At 32.6% G+C, this 27,441-nt stretch overlaps 2 protein-coding genes across 2 annotated transcripts in view; one reads left to right on the top strand and one right to left on the bottom strand.

The window, feature by feature from the left end:
• The window catches only part of dpr12 (defective proboscis extension response 12), a 202,839-nt gene that overhangs the window by 94,836 nt on the left and 80,562 nt on the right, over positions 1 to 27,441 (top strand). The gene's annotated exons all lie outside the window — the stretch shown is intronic.
• On the bottom strand, positions 2,881 to 6,852 carry LOC145729561 (uncharacterized). The gene is made up of 2 exons (XM_081980368.1): positions 6,576 to 6,852; positions 2,881 to 3,639 (listed from the first exon to the last, which is right to left on the bottom strand). Exons 1-2 carry the CDS (start codon positions 6,816 to 6,818, stop codon positions 3,016 to 3,018), a joined length of 867 nt encoding a protein of 288 aa, XP_081836494.1. The 5' UTR covers positions 6,819 to 6,852; the 3' UTR covers positions 2,881 to 3,015.

Raw genomic sequence — 27,441 nt, 5'->3', positions numbered from 1 at the left:
CAAACTGTGCTCAAAAGTTCAGGGTTTTAAAAATCAAGGTTTAGAAAAGTTTTCTTACAGTATTTGATACAAAACGTGTTTCCGAGATTTATGACAGGTATTTTGACAGTGGTCACGGGTCTAGTTAAATTATTCTCCAAAAACCACGTAATATCTGTCACTAATGTCAAAACTATCGAAATTTGCCTAGAATTTGCAACAGTTAGCAAAACAGTTTCATCTTGATAAATGTCAGTTTGCAAATTTAAATTATTTGTTTTTCAGGATAGTATTTTGACAATATTGAAAAAAAAATATTTTAATGACATTAATGACAGCCATGACAAGAAAATAATCATCTTTCAAGCAAATTCAGCACGTTAAAATAAAAGAAAAGAATAAAACTTCAATGGAAGAAAAGAAGAGCTCACCTATGATCCAAAGTTATAAAAAGTTAGCACGTAAAATGAAGAAACGCATAACCTCAAACTTCAGCAATAAGTGTAAAACCAAAATACATACTAATTAACTAAACCAAAATCAGGTAAGGTAAGTTTAGGTAAACAAGGGAAAACGATTTCTGCAATTATGTTTACGGAGAATTATTCAATACAGAAGAAGCGGATTCCTATGGAGTTGTTTTTATCCATAATAATACCAGTCTTCACAGTTCTTGGGTAACCAGAGAGTTTCTTGAGAAATTTTATTGGAACATTGATTCAAATGACTATCATATCCTGACCTAGAATTCTGAGACTTTCACCTTTTCCCTAAATTGAAGACATTGCTTGGAGGGCAACGCTTTCCCACTGAAGAATAGCTTAACTGTCCCATTGATTATGTCGAAAAGTTGATTATACTTAACTTTTGGCAATAAAACCTTTTTCTTATGCCCCCCGATCTTTCCTTGACTGCCTATCAGAGGTTGAAACAAAAAAACAGCTCTCGTACAAGTTAAGGTGAAGGTAATAAATAAATTTTCATGGATAATAATCCTAAAACCAAAGAAACTGTAAACTCTCACAGACCCTAAACCGAAACTCGGCGCTCAATAATAACTTTCCCTTTTCCACTATTTTATGGAGTTCCCGGCAGCAAGTTAACGCGTTTCAATATATCCAATTTTATAGTTCGCGGATGGTGGTTACCCACTCGCATCCGAGACCTAATTTAATATTACGATTTACGAAGGGCCTGGCCTCGCCTTTCACTTGGAAGGTTTATAACAGATGGATTTTGGATACGTTTTAAGCCGTGAAAGGTACAATTTGTGGGTAGACAGGCCAATCTGAACAGTCTAGTATGGATAGTGCGGTAAGATTGAAAGTATCAATTTCGTTTCTTGTCAATCAATATCTTTCAAAGTGTCCAAAAACAAGTTGAAAAGTATTACCAGTACTGATTCTACTGACGTAGTGAAAGTAATTTGTAATAGTATTATAGAAGTTTATATGCAGAAATTTGGCCAGGAATGGTCCAAACAGTTTTCATGCTTAAAACTAAATGAAACTAGAAAAAATTATTTAAAATTCTTTAAATCTATTGAAAGTGGAAAACTCCATTTATAGAGCGCCATCAAGGAAATGAGCAGTAACAAGTGGTCCAAACTCAAAGAACATCAAATGTTATGCTATCTCCAGGCAGGCCTCTTGGTGCTTTGGTATACAAATTAATTGGTTTGTCTTCTGCGGTTTCTGAGCTTTGCTTCCCCCCTGAAAACACAACAAAGGGGGACAACATAACTACTGGCTGAGAGCAAAATGGGTCCAGAAACTTTATCTACAAACAATATAGGATTAAGATCAGTTGTCTACAATCATACTATCTTAATCCCTAGATTTCTATAACAATCCAATCAGTTTAAGTACAAATATATGTGTTTTTTTTTTAAGTTTAATAGTAAGATGAATGAATTTATGTATTTATTTAGTCGGTTGATTAACATGTTTGTTGGCCTCTCAATCAAACCAGGGAAACCCATGGGGGATGATACACCCCCACTCTGCTATAAAGGTCAAAGACTCCATCATAGTTGATTTAGATTGGAAAAATATGTCATTCAAGTCTTCGATGCTCCGTATTCACAAAATGTCCTGTTCGCATTCTTATAATGGTTGTGATAATTTTTTCTGTTTTTATATTTTATTCTTTTGAACCAAGGCACTTGGTTTAAGGCATCCTTCTTCCCCACATAATCCTTTTTATTTTAAAGCCACTATGCATCTCATTCCTTTCTCTATCCATCAATTATTGCATTGTATAAGGCAAGATATGTCTTTTGTCCAGTTGCTTAAGAACATTGGGGTTTCTCCCTAAATTTGCCGATTGATCCACTTTTTCATTCACATTTGGAATGGCTTGGTATTCAAGCCAAAGACCACCACCAATCCAAGCTGATGTTCACTGACAACGACAAACCGCTGACAGCAGCAAAGTGAAGTTAACCAAATTAAACAGAAGAAAAGGGAAAACTGCATTGGAAGAAGAACTTTTCAGGGTTATAATTTGAAACTAGAAAGAGAAAGCTATAATTTAGAATAGTTCATAAATAGAAAGTGTGACAAAACCTCACCATTTTTAATCAATCAGATCGGTGTTTACTGAATGATGTGGCATTAATGGAGCGGTTTCTAGATTTGGAAACGCCATTTGTACTTTCTAACTCATGGAGTAGAGTACAGATGTCACTACATGTTGCACAACATTAAATTCATACATTGACAATCATTTCTGGCATCCAGTTGACTATACTGGAATGAAGGTTTGGTTTTTTGGTTATCAAGCCCTATAGCCTCCCTGAATACGGCGAAACTGGTCAGGGGATTGCGATTGATAAACAAAAAACCAAACCTCAACATTTTTATCAGAAATAGTATTTTGTGACAAAATTCTTATCATAAATTTGCTTTCATAAGTCTTTATTAATTCAAATTACTCTATTCAGACTAAACATGCACTAACACTATTGCTATGAATTAATTTAAAGTTGTAACCACTGAAATTTTTCCAATCCTTCCACCCCAATAACTTTGCGATTCATCTCTGGTCATCAGCGCCCCCTTTAATAACCTGCTTCTTTACTAGAACATATTCATTTTCGTTAACCTTTCTTCCGATATCTTTAAACAAAACGCCCAAAGATTTTTTCTTATCGGCTAACATATCACATTCATTTCCTAGGCAAATCAAACATTCTGCCAAAACTTCCGTTCGTTCAGCAATAGCAAATGGCAGTTGTTGGTCTAAAATGCAACGACAATGTTGAAAATCCGTTAGGACTGCGCCAAATTGCTGCTTCAGTTTCCTTAAAGACTCGTCGTTTACGTTCAGAATTTCTAAGATTATTTTGAAATTTTTTAACGCCAACTTGTAATTGCTATGTCTTTCCTCAAACTCTGCGTAAACGTTTTTGATGGCGCTGTTGTCGTTTAGCATCAACAACAGTATGTCTTTGAAACAGTCCAGCGTTGTCATATCGTGGTGTTCCATGAGACGTTTGAAGGACAACGAGGTTTTTCCGTCAATGTGCTGGTTCTTGATTGAGTAGGTGTTAAGGGCGGATACAACTCTCGTTGATGCTTTGATTTCTAGGGAAGTGCAGTCAATGAGGGTTAGTAGGTATTCCATGATTGTGTCTAGTATGTTGTAGGTTTCAATCAGCTGAAATAATCAAAAACAAAATGTCAAAAGTTGACCAAACTGTCAGCGACATAGAATCTCGCTAGTCATAACTGTCATTTTTAATGTTGTATAGTCAAAATAGTGTCAGATAACAGATGGATCAGACTGAAATACTAGACGTAATCGTTTTCAAGTGTTGATAGAATGTGACAGAAGAAGCTGACAATAACGGGTTCCTGTCACATTCTACAGGTCTTTCTCTCGATAACTCCAGTTTCCAGAATACGCACCCAGGGTTCTAATTCTTGAAAGCAAGGAACGGAATTCTCAAGAAACGTGTGGATAGAATGTGACAGAAGAAGGTGACAATGGCGGGTTACTGTCACATTCTATAGACCTTTTTCTTGATAACTCCCGAATGTGATGTCACGATGACATAATTGAGCAAAACCATAATTTGAACAACTGTCAAATAACGTCATTTTAATGTCAAATTCGCTTTGCTTGCTCCATGGAGCACGAATGCTGCCACAATATCCAAACTCAGCCAGTAATGCCCACTAATTTCTTGTAATGCCCAGTAATGCAACGAACTAACCGGAATGGGATGCACTGTATATTTTTTTATTTTTGCATTCTACGTCAAATTATAGACATATTTCGTGTGTTAATGTACACACACATATCTATCTGTATCCGTTTCTGAGGTATTTACCATTTTATGTGAAATTTGATATTTTCGGTCTCCAAAACATTTTTAATTTCTACATATCAGGAAAGGGTTTTTTTCTTGGTTTTTGTGTTTTGTCATGTTAGGCAAGGTTTGTTATAGGAAAGGGTGCAGAAAGACGTCAAAATATATAATACAGTGTGGTCAAAAAATCAGTTCTAAAAAAAGACAGAAAGTCTAGTTTTTCACACGGAACAAATTCTTATAATTCTGTCTGATTCTCTGTTCAGAAATAAAGAAGTTGGTATTACGCCACTTATTTAAAAAAATCACTTTTTAAATTGATACACTGAACCACCCTGTAACTGTCAAAATAACCGTATTAATAAAGGTTAAAAGAGTAGTTGTCAAATTTAGTCAAAACTGTCTTTTTTGTCACACACAACACTTTGTATATACTTTTATACGTCAATGGATAAAAAATAAAATGGGTTTTCAAAAAATATATGGCCGCCTGTGTTGATAGGTTGCTTCGTTTGGCCGCCAGAGGGCTCCAAAGCTAATGTTTTAATTGACTGCTACCGTTCTAATATTTTTAAAGGATTTTTTTTTAAATCGGGCAATGATTGCCAAATCGAGAGTAGTAACAAAACTGTAGAAATACAATCATTAAGGTCGATTTTCGCGTGCACTAACTGGCCAACGTAACGCAAAACCCATTAGGATAGTGGCGGTGTTTCAGGCAAATTTGAACCTTACGAAAATTGTCATTTGCAAAAACAGTATTTGAAAAAATTTCCCAGCATTACGTCGTGGTAGATCTAGTAAGTCACGTGACCGTGTTTTCCTAATTTTCTATAGTCAAATTAGCCTTTAACCAGTCAAAAAATGTTTGTGGTGCATCCTGTCACTAAACCGTATTTGTAGCACTTTGTATATACTTTTATATGTCGATGGACAGCCAATGAAATGAGCTTCCCATTGATGTATAAAAATTGATTGGTTAGCCGTTTGCCCGCTAGAGGGCGTCAAATTTTTGTTGGGGTTGTGTTTTGATTTAATTCTGAAAAACTCGCTTAATTGCACTATCTTTGGTAAATTTTTATACGTCAATGGACAGTCAATAAAATGAGCTTTCTAAAAATATCCCTATTTGGGTTAACAGGTTAGACGGTTTGGCCGCTAGAGGGCGTCAAATATGACCAATTTTTTTATCACTTTTTTGGTGGATCCTCTTGTTTAATCCTCTCCTCAAAACTCGCTTAATTGCACTATTTTTGTTAAAGTTATATAAGTCAATGGATAGCCAATGAAATGAGCTTTCTAAAAATGCCCCAAGTTTGGTTAATAGATTGGACGGTTTGGCCACTAAAGGGCGTCAAAGTTACTCATTTTTTCATGACTTTTTTTGGTGCATCTTTGTGTTTAATCGTCAATAACTAGCTTATTTGCGACACTTTGTATAAGCTTTTATATGTCAATGGATAGCTAATGAAATGAGCTTTTTATTGTTTTATTGACGTATAAAAGTTGATTGATTAGTTATACGGTTTCGCCGCTAGAGACAGCTAGGCTCAGTTGCCAATCTTCTGAGCTCAGCACAATAATCGCCTATTTCTACTTCTAGTAACATAATATACTATTATAATATAATTTAGACCTTTTCAATTTTGTTAATAGTACTAATTTAATGCCCAGTAATGCCTACTTATTCTTAGTAATGTTGCCAATTCCCAAGTAATGCCCACTAATTCCTACAGTTTGTACACCATAATGCCCCAGTGGTTCACCCTTCGTATATAAATCATGTTGGAAAGTATTCAAAATGACTTAATCAGTTGATGAAGCCTCTAGATTTGATGAAATATGTTGCCACCAGTCTAAATGATATTTAAATGTATCGAAAAATACTAAAAATAGTTTAGTCTGTAGTCTCAATCATAAAAAAAAAATAACTGGTTAACTAGCTTAGTACTTGAGCTACAGAGTGTTGAAAAAAGTTGATTTTAATCAAAATAACACACATTTCTAAAACTTTTCGCTGAATGAATGATGATTAAACTGAAACTCTCATAATCATGTGATTTTCAAGGCACTTGATCATCAGTCACTACAGAACTCACTAAATTTTCAAAGCATTTGTAGATTAAAATTTGTGATCTAATTCCAGACATTAGATACAACCTATTTGACAGTAAAATTAGCATTTTGTATGCGTATTTTTCCTAAAAATTCAACCAAAATCCTGCTTTTAACCTAGTTTAGTTTTGTCACCTTAAACCTACTTGAAACTCTAGAGTCTTACCGTTTTATGCTCCTCTAATGCGGAAGCCTCCTCCAACTCCACCCTTGCTAACTCAATTTTTAATTCCTCGCATTTATCCTCGGGCACGGAATCGTTAAAAGTGCCTTTCGACGGCACAACAAAACTGCTCGTATACTCTTCTTCGTAGTACGTTTCCTGGGGCGTTTCTAACGAATAATTCACCTCCAAATCCTCGGAACGTCTTATGATTTGATGACGCAGTAGCAAATTTAATTCGTCCATGTTATAGTAAAATATGATTGGGAACTGTTTTACTGATTGATTGAAATGAGGCTGTCGAGGGAATGTCAACGTCACGCATACAGACAGGTCACCTGTATCAAGGAGCGGTTTCAACATGGTGGACGGGAAATTCGTTGGCCCTTCTTAATAGCCCGATCGTTAATTACATTTTGACCACGTTAGTGAAATTAAGGATTAACTGCCTGACCTAGTAAATCTATCTTGGACCCTTCCTGACTCTGATGTCGGCCATAAATCTCCGAGTCATCACTTTACCTTTAATAAATAAAGTTTGTTTCAAATTATCTGGTTGATTACAAAGGGTCAGTTCTCCTATTAAGGGCTTTGTTAATTACGTGATTTTTTCTATCCTTTATCGACATGTTTAACAAGACCAAACATCACTCGCCTTAGGGCCGATACTTTGGAATAATTTTATACCAAAGACATCTTCTTCAAAAATTATCCTAAGAATAAATTTATCCGAAGGTGGCAGTAACGATCCTAAGGCCTAGTACTTTCATTTCATTTCAGAATAACTTTATTCTAAGGATAATATGTATGGAAACCGTGAAACCAGACGCTGTTATTGGTCAATTCCATCATTTCTATAGAAATTATCCTAAGAATGAATTTATCCGAAGATAACAATATCGATCCTAAGTGAAATAAGTAAATAAGAACAGAAAATTTATTAATTTTCAAGTAATACTGTGCGAAGGAATCCCTAATTTGTAATTGGCCGAATAACAGTATAATCTCATTTTTTGACATTATAGGCCGCCATCTTGGATTTTCTCAAAATCAATGACAGTTAATGTCAAAAGGTTGTAATGAATTCTTCAAGCTCAAATTAGTCGAAAAAATATAAGTCAAATAACGACAGTTGTAATGAATTGCCTAAATTCAAATTAGCCGAAAAAAGGATATACACCAAATTTTTTACATTTTGAGCTGCCATCTTGGATTTTTTTTCATATCAATGACAATTAGCGTCAAATTGACAGTTGTAATGAATTCCCTAACTTTACATTAGTCGAAAAGGAGTATAAACTAGATTTTTCACGTTTTGGACATTGCATTTTAGATTTTTTGAAACCCAGTTACAGTTAACGTCAAACTGACATTTGAAATGCAATCCTTAACCTCAAACCGGTCAAAAAAGTGTATAAACCAAATTTTTGACGTTTTGTGGCGCTATCTGGGTTTTTCTCAAATTCAATGACAGTTAAAGTGAAATTAACAGTCGTAATGGATTCCCCAAGCTCAAATTAGTCGAAAAAATGTGTAAATTCAATTTGACATTTTGGGCAGCTATCTTGGATTTTCTCAAAATCAATGACAGTTAACGTCAAATTAACAGTTGTAATGGATTCCCTAACCTCAAATTAGTCGAAAAAGTGTGTAAATTATATTTTTGACATTATGGGACGCCTTCTTAGATTTTTTCAAAATCAATGACAGTTAACGTCAAATCAACAGTTGTAATGGATTCCCTAACCTCAAATTAGTCGAAAAAGTGTGTAAATTATATTTTTGACATTATGGGACGCCTTCTTAGATTTTCTCAAATTCAGTGACAGTTAACGTCAAATTGACATTTGTAATGAATTCCCTAACTTCACATTAGTCGAAAAGGAGTATAAACTAGACTTTTTTACGTTTTGGACCTGCATCTTAGATTTTTTGAAACCCAGTTACAGTTAACGTCAAACTGACATTTGAAATGCAATCCTTAACCTCAAACTGGTCAAAAAAGTGTATAAACCAAATTTTTGACATTTTGTACCGCTATCTTGGATATTCTCCAAATCAATGACAGTTAACGTCAAATTATCAGTTGTAATGGATTCCCTAACTTCAAATTAGTCGAAAAAGTGTATAAATTCAAATTTTTACATTTTGGGCCGCCATCTTGGATTTTCTCAAATTCAATGACAGTTAAGGTCAAATTGACAGATGTCAAATTGCCTTAAATTAAAAAAAATTAGAATAAACGATGATTTGAAAAGAGAGAAGAAAAGAAGCAGATTTGATTGAATTAAAAAAAAAGTACCGGTATTTCTACTCGTTTAAAAGAATCAGAATTGAAACAAAATGATGAGAATGTGTCAAAATTTGTGGATATAATTTTAGTGCTAAAAATGATATTCTTACCATGTTAAAAATAATTTAAAAGAAAGAAAAAGGAACTGAAAAGAAAAAAAAATGCTATAATTTGACACTCTAAGCTAGTATTCGGAACGAATAGACACGATGAAGAAGAAAGAAAGAAGAATTTAAAACATAAGACAACACAGAAAAAAAGCGCCAAAATTTGACAATATTATTTTTGCATCAAACATTGCATTCTACCAAATAAAAAAAAAATAAGAAAAAGAGGTATTAAAAATAGCGGACAGAATTTTTGCGGCAAAAATTGTGTTTTACTAGGTAGATTAAAGAAAAAAAATTGACTAAAGTAAAAAGGAAGCATTCAGAAAACAGAAAAAGTGTAAATAATTGACAATTTTAATTTTGCGTCACGTTTATTATTATTTTTCAAAGTGTGGGGTTATGAAGTTATAATCTCAGTTGGCTTTAGTTAAAATGGTGTTTCATTAGGCACGACTAATTATTTAGGGTTAGGGCGATCCCCCAGTGTAATAAATTACTAACCTGACCCTTTAAGAACCACCACATTACTACATCACATCCCTAGCGGTAAAAGCAAGGTTAGATTCCCTTTTATTAGACTTCCAATTCCAATTTCATTACCTGGTTGGAAATAAAACACTTTTGGGGCACTTAATTTTTATTTTCCTTTTCGCGCCAAAACACTTTTCAGCAAATTGTAAAAGCGGCAAGCGTTAAAAATGGCATCCCACTTGACTTTCAAATTTCATTTATGAGCGGCAAATATATTAAAGGGGATTAGGGAAACCTTGACGGGTGAGATTATTTAGAAAAAAAACAACCTGGAATGCCATTTTTGTTTCTTTTTGAAAGCGTAATAAATGAATTATGAAAATAATTTCTCTTTCAATTGACCTACAGAAGGTTGGTTAGTAGGAAATTAGTGATTTTTTGTCTGTCAGCCTACGTGTCATTATCCGGCTCGGAGGACCAAATTGGCATTCATTTAATCTGGATTTATACCAAAGGACCTCAAATTAAGGGAAATAAGCACAAAAAATCACTTTTTTAAAAATAATTAATGAATGGGGGGGTAATACTTTTTAAGATTCAATATCTCGGTAACGTGAGCAGATAGGGGGGCCGGTTTCAGCTCATTTTATATTTATACTAAATAAGTACCTTAAATTAGGCAAAATAAGTACAAAATAAACATTTTAAAATTTTTCATTTTTCGAAAAAATTGAGAGGATGGGAGGTATTAGGGGTCTTTTTTTACTACTTTTTGAAATTCAATATCTCGCTAACACGAAGAGCTAGAGAGGCCAGTTTTAGCTTATTTTGTAATATTTTGTATCCTCTTTCTAATGACGTTATAGTGAAATCTATAAGAGTTCAACTAAAAAAGTTACGATTATTCAAAAATTGGAAAAAGCCATATTTGCAAAAAGTGCATTTTGAGTAATTTTTTATTTTGCTCCAGGAGGGTTCCAATGCACAGCAAAAGGCATATTTATACCAAAGGACCTTAAATTAGGTAAAACAAGTACAAAAAAAGCACTATAAAATTTTCCATTTTTTAAAAAATTGAAAGAATGGGGGGGTATTAGAGGTCTTTTTTTACTACTTTTTGAAATTTAATATCTCGGCAACATGGAGAGTTAGAGAGGCCAGCTTTGGCTCATTTTGTAGTATTTTGTAACCTCTTTCTAATGACGTTTTATTGAAATCTATAAGAGTTCAAATAAAAAAGTTACAATTATTCTAAAATTGGAAAAATGCCATTTTTGCAAAAAGTGAAATTTTAGAAATTTTTTATTTTGCTCCGGGAGGGTTCCAATGCTCAGCAAAGGGCATATTTATACCAAAGGAATTTAAATTAGGTGAAAAAAGTACTTTAAAATTTTCCATTTTTCAAAAAAATCGAAAGAACGGGGGGGTATTAGGGGTCTTTTTAAAGCACACTACTACATTTTGAAATTCAATATCTCGGTAACATAAAGCGCTAGAGAGGTCAGTTTGGCTTATTTTGTAGTATTTTTTATCCTCTTTCTAATGGCGTTTTAGCGAAATCTATAAGAGTTCAAATAAAAAAGTTACAATTATTCTAAAATTTGAAAAATGTAATTTTTGCAAAAAGTGCAATTTTACTAATTTTTTATTTTGCTCCAGGAGGGTTCTAATGCTCAGCAAAGGGCATATTTATACCAAAGGACCTTAAATTAGGTAAAATAAGTACAAAAAAAGCACTTTAAAATTTTAAATTTTTCAAAAAAATCGAAAGATATTAGGGTCTTTTTTTTACTACTTTTTGAAATTTAATATCTCGGCAACATGAAGAGCCAGAGAGGCCAGCTTTGGCTAATTTTGTAGTATTTTTTATCCTCTTTCTAACGGCGCTTTATTGAAATCTATAAGAGTTAAAATAAAAAAGTTACAATTATTCAAATATTGGAAAATTGCCATTTTTGCAAAAAGTGCAATTTTAGTAATTTTTTATTTTGCTCCAGGAGGGTTCCAATGAACAGCGAAATGCATATTTATACCAAAGGACCTTAAATTAGGTGAAATAAGTACGAAATTATTAATTTTAAAATTTTTCTTTTTTCGAAATAATTGATAGAATGGGGGGGTATTAGGGGTCTTTTTTTACTATTTTTTGAAATTCAAAATTTCGGTAAGTGCTAGAGAGGCTAGTTTTCTCTCATTTTGTAGTATTTTTTATCCACCTTATAATGGCGTTTGAGTGAAATTTATAAGTGGCCAAATTAAAAAAGTTACAGTTATTCAAAAATTAACAAAAAGCCGTTTTTGCTAAAAATGAAATTTTGGTAATTTTTTATTTTGCTCCAGGAGGCTTCCAATGCAAAGCAAAGGTCCTGTTTATTTTAATGAGTTGGAAAGAACTTAAGCTCAAATTTAAAAAAAATCAGTGTCATTTAGGCTGAAGTTCGCTTGCATCAAACGGTTATTGCAACACAATTTTCCATAGCAACAAACGTATCTGTAATACGTAAAAATAGACCTTAGTTGGTATTGATTTGGACAGACAGTCGAAGCGTTAAAATCAATCTCTTTGTGCAGCCGTATGAATTATTCCGGAACGAAGGTTTACCGACAAAGTGATAGTACAATCAAAAGGAAAAATCCCTTGTTATTCCGCATTTCGACTGGCATTTTGCGTGATTACCGGGTAATTGCGAAAGAGTACAGGGTTCAAGCAGATTACGGATTGGTGGATATTCGACAAAATGATTTTTATTTCGGCTATACAATCGCACATGGCTTTGTAATTTTTACAGTGAATCAAAGTGGGTTTTCATCAATTAATTTCCCAGTTTTTTTTGTGAATTTTAATTATATTTCTTTTACCATTAAAAAAATTAAAAAACAAAAATAAAACTTAATTAAGTACCATAAATGGGTTATTAATGTGATGAATTGCCTTTAATCTATTTGTCACTAATATTAATAATAAATAAACAATTATTATATGGAATAATAATTTATAATATGAAACATAAAATGATATAATTTCATTTTCCCAACCAAGTGCGGCAAAATGATTTCTTTACGCACTAGTGCGGAAAAGTCTCTATTTCAAAAACAAGAATAGTGCGGGAATGTTATCCTTTGCGCCCACTCGTAGAAAATAGATTTATCCAAATAAACTTGCGTTATATGCTACAGGGTGTTCAATTTATTAAAATATATGAAAAACTATTAGGTTTAGGTACATGACATTATTAATAACAGAGTTTTAGAATTTCATAGAGAATCTAAAAATGTGTTATTCTACTTTAAAAAACTAATATTTTATCTGCCACGCCTTTATGAACCACCCTGTATATCCTGTATATATACACTGTGTGTAAAAAGTCCGGCAACCCTGAATTATTTCGCAAAATATACAACTCATTGAAAAATATCCTATATAAATATTGACGCACTTTAAACGTTTTACCGTTAGGTGACATTCAGGAATATACAGGGTGAGCCACAATATGGCAATGAATTGAGGTTATGTTTTTTCTTATGGAATGACCATGTTTCAATGACGTTTTCTGATTCGCTCTCTCATTCTGATCACATTTCATGTAACATGTTGTATGGTTACCTTGAACAGTTTGGCAGCTATTTAATTATTAAAGACAAATTTGCTTTCATGGTATCCCATGTTTATCGATAGTAATTCTCACCTTTACCTGATTGTTACATTTGATAGTAGATTGCGGGTACCTATTTTTGACATTAGCTGGTAGTGTCAATAATTTTTTGTACACAATGTCCCTTACAGAAAAGGAACGTGTAACTCTGCTTATGATAAGAGGTTTTGGCGGTAGGCAGAGGACGTATTTTGAAACCGTGGAACAGTTTAACATTAATTAAAAAATTGTGCCATCAATTATTAACATAGTCGGACCGAATTTCCAGCATACTTGGTTTCAACAGGATGGTGCGCAACCACATTTTGGAAGACATGTACGGGCGTACTTGGATGAGGTGTTTCCTAACCGTTGGATAGGTCGTAGAGGTGCAATAGAGTGGCCTCCTAGATCACCGGATTTGACGCCTCTAGATTATTTTCTATGGGGTCACTTAAAAAATAAGGTATATGCAACAAAACCGACAAATTTAGATGATTTAAGAAGAAGAATTATGGATGAATGCAACCTTATAACACGCGACATGTTACAAAACGTCATTGAAAAATTTTATTTTAATTTAGCTCATTGTCAGAAAGTTCAAGGGGCACATTTTCAGCATTTAATCAAATAAAAAATGTTTACTTATTTAAAAGTGTAGTTTTCTTTAATAATTAAATAGCTGCCAAACTGTTTAAGATAACCATACAACATGTTACATGAAATGTGATTAGAATGAGAGAGCGAATCAGAAAATGTCATTGAAACATGGTCATTCCATAAGAAAAAACATAACCTCAATTCATTGCCATATTGTGGCTAACCCTGTATATTCCTGAATGTCACCTAACGGTAAAACGTTTAAAGTGCGTCAATATTTATATAGGATATTTTTCAATAAGTTGTATATTTTGCGAAATAATTCAGGGTTGCCGGACTTTTTACACACAGTGTATATGTTATTATAGACACCCATTTTTCCCCTGACTGTATTAAATTTTGTAGTGTTGTTTTATGTTATCAGATAGGAAATTTAATGAGGATTTCAAAAATGTACTTAAAACAGTCATTTTCTCACTCTAAGTGGGTTTTACAAGCGATTTTGTCCGTGACAGTTTATTCAAAACGGTGTTACTAGCAGTTCTAACTTTGACACCCATTTTTTCCCTGACTGTATTAAATTTTGTAGTGTTGTTTTATGTTATCAGATAGGACATTTAATGAGGATTTCAAAAATGTACTTAAAACAGTCATTTTCTCACCCTAAGTGGGTTTAACAAGCGATTTTGTCCGTAACTGTTTATTCTCAAAACGGTGTTACTAGCAGTTCAAATTTTGACACCCATTTTTTCCCTGACTGTATCAAATTTTGTAGTGTCGTTTTATGTTGTCAGATAGTAAATTTAATGAGGATTTCAAAAATGTACTTAGAACAGTCATTTTCTCACTCTAAGTGGGTTTTACAAGTGATTTTGTCCGTAACTGTTTATTCTCAAAACGGTGTTACTAGCAGTTCAAATTTTGACACCCATTTTTCCCCTGACTGTATTAAATTTTGTAGTGTTGTTTTATGTTGTCGGATAGGACATTTATTGAGGATTTAAAAAATTTGCTTAAAACAGTCATTTTCTCACTCTAAATGGGTTTTACAAGCGATTTTGTCCGTGACTGTTTATTCAAAACGGTGTTACTAGCAGTTCAAAGTTTGACACCCATTTTTCCTCTGACTGTATTAAATTTTGTAGTGTTGTTTTATGTTATCAGATAGGAAATTTAATGAGGATTTCAAAAATGTACTTAAAACAGTCATTTTCTCACTCTAAGTGGGTTTTACAAGCGATTTTGTCCAAGACTGTTTATTCTCAAAACGGTGTTACTAGCAGTTCAAACTTCGACACCCATTTTTCCCCTGACTGTATTAAATTTTGTAGTGTTGTTTTATGTTATCAGATAGGAAATTTAATGAGGATTTCAAAAATGTACTTAAAACAGTCATTTTCTCACTCTAAGTGGGTTTTACAAGCGATTTTGTCCGTAATTGTTTATTCTCAAAACGTTGTTACTAGCAGTTAAAAGTTTGACACCCATTTTTCCCCTGACTGTATTAAATTTTGTAGTGTTGTTTTATGTTATCAGATAGGAAATTTAATGAGGATTTCAAAAATGTACTTAAAACAGTCATTTTCTCACTCTAAGTGGATTTTACAAGCGATTTTGTCCGTAACTGTTTATTCTCAAATCGGTGTTACTAGCAGTTCAAACTTTGACACCCATTTTTCCTCTGACTGTATTAAATTTTGTAGTGTCGTTTTATGTTATCAGATAGGAAATTTATTGAGGAACAGTCATTTTCTTACTCCAAGTGGGTTTTACAAGCGATTTGGTCTCTGACTTTTCTTTCAAATTGTGTCTATAACATTTTATATTTTGACACCACTTTTCTCCCTGAGTTTACTTGTTTTTGTAGTGATGTTTTATGTCATTAGACAGAAAATTTAATGAGAATTAGAAAAATGTGCTTAAAAATATGATTCGGTCACTCCAAGTGGGTTTTACAGGCAATTTAGTCCTTTAAACCGTGTTCAAAATTTAGATCACAATTCTACTAACTTAACAAACCAGTTTTTCCTAAACTACTCGAAAACGGTAACTGTTAAAAAAAAAATTGCAGGAGACCAAAAATGTTCCTAATCAACTCCTTAATTTAGCACCGTAAGGTTGCAGGACCGTTTTAGCTTCCAGTATACAGGGTGTGCATGAAAAGTATGGTAATTGAATGTTTTCGGTTATGCTGTACACATTTTTTGAGATAGAATTGTTTGCTTAACACTACTGGAAAAAGGAGCTCAAGACGGCTAATTTGAGCGATTCAACTTCCCTGAACTCCCAAAAAATAACCGAATTACAGACTGTTCAAATTTACAAACTGATTTGAAAATTTGTCGCACTAAACCAGTTTTTCCTAAATAACTCGAAAAATTTGAAAGAAATCTGAAATGTTCGTAAAGAAGAGCTACACTCATGTCTGGAGTTTCACAGTCCGCTACTATACAGGGGGTGCATGAAAAGTATAGTGATTCAGATTTATGACTTTTCAAATTAATGACAGTCGCAGGACAGGAAAATTATATTTTTTAAGCAAATTTTAATTAGACCCATAAATTTACTGGTAAAATTGGTAAATTTTCTTGTCACATTGAATGTTACTTTACCTTGCGGCAACATTGCGCTTATGGAATGAAGTAATCCTTTACTGTTTACCGTCCTTGGTACAGGGTGTCCTGGATATTTCAGAGAGTGGTCTTAATGTGTTTAACTTTCAAACCAAAAGCATCAGATAACTTTTCGTAACTTCAAGTAAAACATAAAATTAATAAACAAGAGTTCAAAGAGAAAATCCAATTTAAGTTCCAATCGCAAACGACCGGTAACGGACGAGAATTGCGAGGGTTACTAACTTAACAAAAGAAGCTCGAGATACTGATTACAATTGCGAAACAAAATAAAACGAATTTAATACCCGAAATCACGAGATTCCTTTTCCAGAGGAAGAAATAATATTATTGCGGAAAATGTTACTAGCGCATGTAGTTTCAAATTAAACGAACATACGTTGCTACTCTCGGTTTAAACTACTGAATTTCACCTGCAATTTGAAATGAGGTTATCTGCATGCCTGGAAATTATTTTCCCCCATTTTAGCTCGGGATGAATGCATTAAATATTTCCTTATGTTAGTTAGAACGTCTTGGATAATAAGCATCCATTTCCCCAGCTGGAAACGTATAATAGACGCAACGTAATTAAGAGGTTATATGAGTCGAATTATAAAACGTAAAAGCAAAAATATTTTAAGGGAAACGTTGGGCTTTTAATATAAAGACCGTCGACTTTTTCTCCCTGGAAATTAAATGGAAAAAAAGGAGGAATAAGACAAAGGAAGTTTGGGATGTTGAATGAAAATTGATTTATCAGCACCGAGTTGGCAAAAAGTCAGAATCAGACGGCGTTTTCAGGGAAAGAATCGTGATGGAGAGAAATTTTTAGATCGGGCTTTATTGTTTTACGCCGACTTTTAAATTATAAGTACGATTAGAGGCAATGGTCTTGAAGGTTCCATAAAGTGACATTTTAAAATTATTCCTTTATTTTAACAGTTAGTTTTAGAATCATCAGTCACTTTAAACCTGCCATTTAATGTATTTTCTTATTCATTTCCAGTTAGATTATGTAAGTACAATACAAACGAATAAAAGGAAACGGAATTTTCTAAAAATTTAAAATAAAAAAAATAAGTATTTCATAAAATATTGTTTTACTATAATTTTAATTATTAAAATTTATTTTATTAAGTTAGATTAGATAGAAGTATTACTTTACCCTGACAATTTGTTTTTTCCCCCACATTCTACTAAAATTCAGGGTGCATTCAACAGTCAGGAACAAAATGACTTATCAAACCGACTTGGAGTAAGTAAACGACGGTTTTAAGCACATTTTTGGAATCCTCATTAGATTTCCTATCCGATAACCTAAAAAAACTAGCTTAACTAGTTTCGGATGACGTGACAATTTTCAAAATGTTGGTTAGTTTTTTAAACAATTACTGAAATGTTAGGCGCAATTTCACCTATGTATCAGAAAAGTGAAACATATTTTAGGCAGTGATCCTGTATTTTTTTCACATTTTGGCAACAATGCCATTATTTGCCCTGACGTCATAATCAAGTTTTCGTTTAAAGACTGTATGTGTGTGTTGGGGGTAAATTAAAATGTTGTCACGTCAACTTGTCTGTATAGAGGTCTCAAGGGATACCAAGTTGGTGCTTTATTAGTAAATCTAATTTCCAAGTTCGTCCAACTCAATTTCAATTAGGACTCAGATGAAAACTAAAACTGTATGTTTTCTAGACTGAAATTGACAATTTCTAATACAACTTCAGGAATCAACTCTAAAAGTGTCAAAATCGTGCAAAAAAATTGATTGGAGTAAATTACAAAGTTACAGGAGAACGAGTTGAAACCAGGAAGGAAAAATTGGAAAGGTGAATATAATCAGCACTTCATAAATTATCATTATTTGTAACATTTCATGATTGCGTGACGACAATGAACCTATAAATCAACGTTTTCGAGCTTATTTATTAAATTACAGTGTGTAGTTTATTAAAGTATGGGTCTAATTGAATTTTGAAGTGTTTATAGGTCATTTGTAATTTAATAACTATGATGACAAGACAAGATGGTTGCTTTATCAATTTTGTAATGTTAAAACCATTTATACGTCATCTTCCATAATATAGTACGTTAAACCATAACCTTAAAATGTTCATAAAAAGACAAAGAAATGTGAAATTTAATCAATGTTGTAAAATGCATTTATATACTAACAAAGGATAAATTTAATCTGAACATATAATTTAGAAACGTTATTATTTCATAATGTTGGGCCCAATTATATAAAAGTAAAAGTTTTCTATCATTTTGTAGAAAAGAACCTTTTATAGAGCATTAAAAGAAATTTATGAGAATCGTTAAATCAGAAATAATGGCCATTTACTACTTCTAGAACTGATTCATTCCATACTATTTCACTGCCACGTTTCTTCTAAGCACTATTAGATCATTTTCGAATAATGCATATTAACAGTTTATACTAAAAAAATATTTTTTTCCCCAACTAACATGATAAACATACCATTATTGACCGATTTGTAACTTAATAAATTAGTTTTCTCTACTTTAATGGTAATTGTTGACCTAGGTCAAAAATAGAGTCTAATCTCCAGTTCTAGTCTGGCACAAACACAACAAAAAAAGAAATTTTATTGACCTAGGTAAATAATAATGTCAATGTCTATTAAGACGTATGACATATGACTTGACAGAGACAGATAAATTAGGTTGTCTCTCATTCAAAAGCCAGCAGAGGGTGCTGTACGCAGGTGTATTTACCTCAAGGTATCTTTGAGCCGAAGCCGATGGAACCAGAGCAAGACAGCAACAAAATAAAAAAAGATACACAATAGAAATAGAACTGACACTTGACACTGATGACAGCATTCCTATTTTGTCGCAGTCAGCTGTCAAACCACGTTTTGCGTTTATGGTGTTTTCGGTTTTTCCTCCAACAAATCAACAATTTAAAGTCAAAGCAGAAAATAAGTCGTTTCTAAAAAAAATAAACAAAAATAAGAGTTGTTTTTGTGATTACTTCATTCACAGGTCTTTATTAACGTCAGTTGTCAAATGTCAGATTGTTCAAACCCGTATATCTCGTTTAAAAAGTAGTGTTTTAATCGGATTCAGTGTTTCAATCTTATTAATATTTACGATCGACTAGTCAATCCAAATCGTTGATCTGCGTTGTTTATATCGAGGATTTTATAGCGGTTTACTTGATTGGATTCAATTTGCTCGATATAAACGTAGTCAATGATGTCTTAAAATTCCGTGCATGTTCTTTGTAAAAAATTTAATACCATAAAATTTAAAATAATAAAAATTATTTTTTCTTTTATTATTCAATTAAATTCCTAATTTGAGCGAAATTTTCGAGCACTTTTTCCAAAAACTTTCCATAACTTGCTTACTTGACAGTTGACGACCAAAAGTGATTGAACTGAAAAGATAGCTCAGGTCGTAAACTTTTCAAAAATATACTCATTTAAGTTAGTCGGTTGCACCGTTTGGCCGCTAGATGTCGTCAAAGTCAAGCTTCACAAACCTTCAAAGTGATTTAACCACTTTTGCTTTAACTTAAAATAATTCAGTTATTTGAACAGTTACGACAAAAGGTCACTGAAGGTAAAATATAGTCCAGACCAAACACTTTTCAACGGTGTGTTCAAAAAAGAGTGGTTTGTTAGTTTGACCGCTAGAGGGCGTCAAAGTCAAGCTTTTGGACAATTTTGATCATTTTTGCTTTTTAAACAGATATTTCCCGGAAACTCAAATTTTGTTTTTCACTTTTTTTGGGATACCCTGTATTCAGCCACTAATCTTCTGAGAAATCCTGTATCATCCTGACATCCATTTTGCCCCAACTGTCAGGGTTTTGGGGATCACCTGGAAATTATGTCAATTTTGACGGTTTTCAGTGCGTGGCACCCTTAACAAATGACATTTTTACAAATGACACTTTACGTCATTTTTGTATCATCAACTTGAAGAAATTTAGGTAATGGAAGTTTATTTAAGAAATTCAAAGTTATTTCAAAATAAATTCTATGCACTCCTTTAATTTTTTTGACAATTTTTGTTTTTAATTTTTTCAAAAACAAACGGTGCCTTGTACCAAAAAATAGCTTTGAAAGTGAAAGTTGCATTCCCTCAGGGTACGTTATTGTGGTAACAGTTTCAGATCTCAAACTTGAAGCGTTGCTGAGATATTTAGCAAAAACTACAAAAAAAGCAAGGTTAACTTTGACGCCCTCTAGCGGCCGAACCGGAAAACTTAGCCGTGTTCGCTCAACGTCACGTGAGAGCACCATTCATTAGCTTTCTTTTGTTATATGACTAGTATATACAGGATGGTTCAAATAAGCGAGGTATTCACGATTTTCTGGATAAGTGCACCAAAATTTTGAAAAAAAATCAAATATCTCAAATCAAAATTTTTTAACAGTAATGAAAATATAAATATATTTCTTGTTAATTTTTAATCAAATTATAAATTTTTTTTGCTTATTCTGATAAAAAAAACGACGTTTAAAAAAAGTCAGGTGACATTTAGATATAAATTTGATGATTTGACCATATTTACTTTAAAAACGGTCATGTGACCTCTAAAATACGATTTTACCATTTAAAACAGTAACCATTGCGACTTTCAAAAAAAAGTCACGTGACTTAAAAAATATTATTTTAAACTGAAAAATGGTCACGTGACTGTTTAAATAATATTTTAACATTTAAAACGGTTAACACACTTTTTTAAACTACCTTTATTTTGACTGAGCGAAGCTCCGTTATTTAAGAGGCTACAGAAAAGTGTAAATAAGGAAAGTTGTAGAAAATTTCATCTTCTACAAGTTTGTGTTAAGGTGTTTTGACCTCAGGGGTCTCTTTAAGGATTTACAAGGCAAAACGTGACAGGGTGTACCAAACAGCATTTCGACTAAAAAATAGGCTTATCACTTTCAACGTAGGACATTTTTTGTTTTTCTTCTTGTATTATTTTAATATTTCTACATCCTCAAGAGGCCTAATGAGAAATCTTATTAATATGACTTTTTGCATGGGATTCTAGAGTGTAGAACAATAATGACATAAGTTACCTCAGTTTTTCAATTACTAGCATCAATAGTGTTGAGTAGAATTACTGCAGAACTCTGTTACCAGGATTGATACTGAATTAATTACCTAAAAGTTATGTTATTAGGAAAAGTGCCTTTTCTTTTCTTCTCTCAAATTACGTGTCATACCAAATGTGGTTTACTAGAAATCTGAAATATACTGATCTAATCTAACTAACTAAATCTGTTTCTAGTCCCATTTGGGACACTTGGACACTTATTCTTCCTTCCTTTAGGTGCTTTTAGTACTACCAGCACTCTCCTAAATCCGGCACTGCTAATTCCTTTATTTTAAAAAATTTCTAATACTTTCCTGCTATTGAAACTACCTTATCATTTCATGCTTTGCACGCCAACCTTTGTCACCCTGATTAAATATTGTACACGAATTGGAACGACTACATTTTTCCTATACATTTCTATAAGATCTTTTCAAAAGGCTCTTGGCAAAAATGACGGTGGTTATTTACTTTCTTTTATACGGTTAATAAGTGTTTGGGAAAGGAATTACAAGCTCATTGACTCCTTAATGATCCTGGACAGAAAAGTAGCAAGTAATGTTAAGTTTAAGCAGCAAAATACCAGTTTGGAGCAATTAAATTCACTTGATAAATTGCAACCCAATTTTATTAAACGGAATAGAATATTGAAGGACAAAATTTAAATTAAATAATTTGGTTTACTTTGTTGAGAGTTCTCGGTTCTATATTTGCTTTCAAAAAGGATAAAAACGATTCAATTTTTAAAATATTAGATTATCAAAAATGTTTCGTTTGAATAGTTGAGTTAGCTACTAGCTTCCACAATGAAGTTGGTTTTGAACAATAATACACAGTCTCAGTTTATAGTCAACTTTTCAACTTGTAAAAAATACACCCAAAGTATTTGCTTAGGTATAAAGTTTACATTACAAAACAAGAAATTTTTGAACTAAAACTGTTGAACATATCCTTTAAACCTAGTGTCTCAAAGAGTAAACCGAAATTTGAATATTCAAACATGCCAACTTCTTGGAGCCCTTTGTTGTTTAGCAAAACTTCTATTTTCACTTGCCATCCCCCCAAACTCTACTTATTCCACTCTTACTTTACATATCATCCCAGTAAGTTTTAGGAAACTTGTTTGCCTTCGGTCTCCTTAACACGTCTCCTTCCACTTTAACTTGGGCAAAGCGTCTTTGATGCTGCTCACACGCAAAAGAATTACTGTATATATTACTTTAAGGGTTACTTTTATTGTCGTAATTTAACCACCATCCTACAGTGAGAAGCAATTTAATGTAAATTAGAAACGTGCTCAATGTTTTGTTTCATGCATCGCCAATCGTTCTATCCAGTTGCTTTATGTGCAGTAATAATATGAATTTATTTGTTTAGTATTGAATATTACATAAAAATGAGGAAGTAAAGTTTTGAATTTATAAGGGAAATGCGTTAAAAAAAGTTTAGATAATTTCAAAGTGATGCGGGTTAGGAGTTCCTAAACATTTCAATAATAATAATTAGTAATGGTTAAAGTAAATATTTTACTTTACCAGGAAAATTTAACTGCTAAATTATCAGTAAATTACTGACAAATTACAGACACTGTGTTTTTGGTAGTTCAAACTTTGATACCAAATTTTGAATGGTTTTTCCAGGTTATAGAAAAGGAAATTTAATGAGGATTTCAAAAATGTTGCAAAACATACGATAATGGACAGGAATACGACACTTCCAGGTACTACAAAATGCTGCATATAATAGAATCATATGATGAGGCCTGATATGATACTTTAAGAAGAAGAAGAATACGAAAAATGTGCTTAAAACAGTCACTTTCTCACTCCAAGTGTGTTTTATAAGCTATTTTATCTCTTTCTTTCATACTGTGTACAGTTTAAACTGTGACACCGTTTTTTTTGTTGACTGTACCAAATTTTAGGTTATTGGATAGGAAGTTAGTTGATGATTTAAAAAATATGCTCTAAACTGTCATTTTTTCACTCCAAGTGGGTTTTACAGGGTTGACTGTCTGTTCGAACTATGTTTCTGGTAGTTCAAACTTTGACACCGAATTTCTCCCTGACTGTATTGGATAGCAAATTTAATGAGGATTCCAAAAATGTACTTAAAACTGTTATTTTTTCAGTCCAAGTGGGTTTGACAAGAAATTTTCAAGGAAAGGGTAGAATTTCATAAAAATTAACTTATTGGACCACTTACGGAGATTCTAGTCAATTTTCAAAGGCAAAACTTTGAAAAAATAGTCAAATTTTATGAAACCTAATTTAACAAGTTATTTGCAGTCTTTCTAATCAATTTTTAAACTAAGAATTATAAAAAATTATAGAATTTCATGAAAATAAGCTTACTGGACCATTTGCAGACATTCTAGTCAATTTTCAAAGTCAAAACGCTGAAAAATAGTAAAATTTTATGAAACCTAATTTAACGAGTTATTTGCAGTCTTTCTAGTCAATTTTCAAACTCAAAATTATAAAAAATGATAGAGTTTTATGAAAATAAACTTACTGGACAATTTGCAGGCATTCTAGTCAAATTTCAAAGTCAAAACGCTGAAAAACAGTCAAATTTTACGCGTTACTTGACTAAAAAAAGTCAAAATTTTAGAAAATGGTAGAATTTTATAAAAATAATCTTACTGAACTATTTGCAGTCATTTTAGTTTATTTTAAATTTTTTAAAAACAAAAAAGTGTTAATCTGATGCTAAAACTATCAAAACTTGTCAGAATTATAGTTAGAAAAATTGATTGAAAACTGTAAAGTGTCATTTTAGAAATTAAACAAATATAATACATCGTTTATATAATCACCCTGTAGTTTGTAAAATAACTTAATTATGGAATGGTAAAATGGAAATTGAATTCAGATTTCATACTCGATTTCATATTAATGCAAAACTAAATTTTAAGTTAATTGTCATTTTTATTATAATTAATGTATACACGGTAGTCAAAAATAGTATACCTACTGTTTATTAAGCTTTTATTGACCTGTATTTGTATGAAATATTCAATTTCAGACATTTATTTTCAGGATTTTATTCGAAAATTTCCAATTTGGTACAAAACCTCGTAAGGCTAGTTTCTTGGTAAACAAACTGATATATGCAGGTTTTTTGTTTCACTTGAACGGAAAATTGTATATATTTTACATTTACCCTGTAACCCGAAAAAAACATTTTTTGACCTGGTAATTTACTGAACTTTGTTAGTTTTATTTTTTCAATTGCATATAAGAAACAAAACCCAAACAGTGCATTTATAGAAATAAACTAAACTGTTTGTCAAACATTTACGAATAATTCATAAGGTTTGTTCATTTTATAGTCATTTACGTTAGTTTACGCCATAAATCTTATCGTCGTCTGATAAATTGCCAGTTCATTACGAATCCATTAAAGCCCCCTCAGTAAACTTAAACTTATTTCGTTATGAAATATGTTTTGGTCAGAAATTGCAACTTTCAGCGCCATTTTCGAGCGGTTTATTAACCGACTAAAAGGCCAATGAATCATATAAAGTCGGTTCGTTAGCTTTAGTCACGAATAATCCGTGTAGAAAATGATCGATTCTGACACTTACCTAAACAAATTGTGTGACCCACATTCATATTTGCATTTGCCTTGTTGCCAAAGTGAAAACCCAAAGAAATGTCTATCAATAAATTGTATCTAACAACCTGACTAAATGGTAAAATAATGGTAAAATATATAAATAGGCTGAATGTCAATTATAGAGATTCTAAAACACCTATTCCACCGTAAAAAAACCTTAAAAATTACATTTAAATCAACGTTGCCAAAGCCAAAACTCTCGTTTTGGCAACTTTGATTCGTGTGGTTACAAAAAATTAGACCACTCTGACGAACTGAACTAGCCAAGACGTTTAATGACAGGCTTTAGTCACTTGACAGCTGTCAAAACTCAATAACCAGTGCCGTAAAACTGTCAAATGTCTAATAGTGCCGTTTTTTTAATGAATCACGCCACAAATTGTTATTCGTGACTCTGTAGAGTTAAATTGGCAAATGGCAAATTTGACATTGAAAGACACTTTAAGACAATACATTTGACAGCTGTGACAATGACAGTTTACAGCGTGGTTTATAGTCACTTGTGATAACTGATAACTATTAACATAACTCATTCAGTAGTGGCATGAAACTATATCAAGTGCAAAACAGTTGTATTTCGTATTTACACCCGAAATTTGACGTTTGTGAGTCTAAAGTGACATTTTGATGTTTCTTACGTCACCTGACAGCTGTCACAATTGTCATTGTCCATTAAACAGTGCCGTGAAACTGAGAAATGTCAAATAGTGGCGTTTCTTTGATGAATCACGCCACAAATTGTTATTTGAAACTCTATAGAGTCAAATTTGGCAAATGTGACATTGAAAGACACTTTAAGACAATACATCTGACAGCTGTGACACTTCATGACAGTTCACAGCGTGGTTTCTAGTTAGGTGATACTAACTGATCACTATTAAAACTCATTCAGCAGTGACAGGAAACTATATCAAGTGCAAAACAGCTGTACTTCGTATTTACAACTCAATAAAGCACCAAATTTGACACTTGGAAGTCTAAAGTGACATTTACATATGTTCCTTACGTCACCTGACAGCTATCACAATTGTCAAAATCCATTAAACAGTGCCGTGAAACTGAGAAATGTCAAATAGTCGTGTATTTGATGAATCACGCCACAAATTGTTATTAGTAACTCTGTAGAATTAAATTTGGCAAATGTGACATTGAAAGACAGTTTAAGACAGTACATCTGACAGCTGTGACACTTCATGACAGTTCACAGCGTGGTTTATAGTCAGTTGTGATAACTGATAACTATTAAAACTCATTCAGCAGTGGCATGAAAGTATATCAAGTGCAAAACAGTTGTACTTCGTATTTACACTTCAATAAAGCCCTAAGTTTGACATTTGTGAGTATAAAGTGACATTTAAATATGTGTCACCTGACAGCTGTCACAATTGTCAAAATCCATTAAACAGTGCCGTAAAACTGTAAAATGTCAAATAATGGCGTTTCTTTAATGAATCACGCCACAAATGGTTATTCGTAACACAGTAGAGTTAAATTTGGCAGTTTTGATGTTATATTTGACAGGTATGACATTGAATGACACTTTACAGTGTGACTTATAGTTAGGTGACACTTGATATAACTATTAACACTCATTCAGCAGTGAGATAAAACTATCGAATTTGAAACAGTGGTAGTACCTTGCATTTACCTCAATAAAACCCCAAATTTGACATTTGTGAGGCTAAACAACACGTCAATATGATTTTCTACGTCACCTGACAGCTGTCAAAAATCACGCAACTGTGACGTGAAGTTACCAATTCAAAATATTTCTACCCTTAGAAAAATCACATTGTATTTATAGTTCTATGGAGCGAATTTTGACAGTTGTGACGTTAAACGACGTAATTATCCAAGCGTCTCTTAACGTCAAAACTGTCAAATTTGGTTCCAAGGAACTGTAAACACCACTTACATTTCCAATAGAGCGGCAATTCCTCAAAGAATCTTCATCTATTTGACATTCAGGTTACTGGTAAGTTGGTTTTGACAGTTAAGACAGCTGTAATATTTAAGTATTCCTTAACGGTCCAACTGTCAAAATTGGTTTTATAAAGCCTGTAAAGACTACTTAATACAGCGTGGTTCCTCCAAGAAGAAATATGATTATTCTAGCTTTAGAATACAAACTCCATAAACATAAACTCCATCGTTGACTCACCCTGTACACAATATTTACCATCTTTACACGTTTTTTCCCGTCAAAATGGAAGAAGTATTTATTGATCATAAATTGATTGATTGAACATACTTCAGTGGAGTATTTTCCCCAGCTCTAGTCACGAATAATCTGAACGCAAAGATCGTGTAAAGAATGATCGATTCCTGACACTTACACAAACAAATTATGTGACCCACATTCATATTTTCGTCGTTTGTAGGGGCGGAAAATTTTTCTGAAATTATTCAAGGCAAACAAGGATTTTACATCCGTCTTGGCAATTGA

The sequence above is a fragment of the Ips typographus genome, linkage group LG5 (assembly GCF_016097725.1).
Source record: "Ips typographus isolate SLU linkage group LG5, UJ_Ityp_2.0, whole genome shotgun sequence".
Classification (NCBI taxonomy): Eukaryota; Metazoa; Arthropoda; class Insecta; order Coleoptera; family Curculionidae; genus Ips; species Ips typographus.
This window is presented reverse-complemented; position numbering and strand designations above follow the sequence as displayed.

Coding starts and splice junctions, on each gene's coding strand:
- LOC145729561 (XM_081980368.1), bottom strand. CDS start 6,818: ATGGACGAATTAAATTTGCTACTGCGTCATCAAATCATAAGACGTTCC. Junction 3,640..6,575: donor CATTAGAGGAGCATAAAACG/GTAAGACTCTAG, acceptor TGATTATTTCAG/CTGATTGAAACCTACAACAT.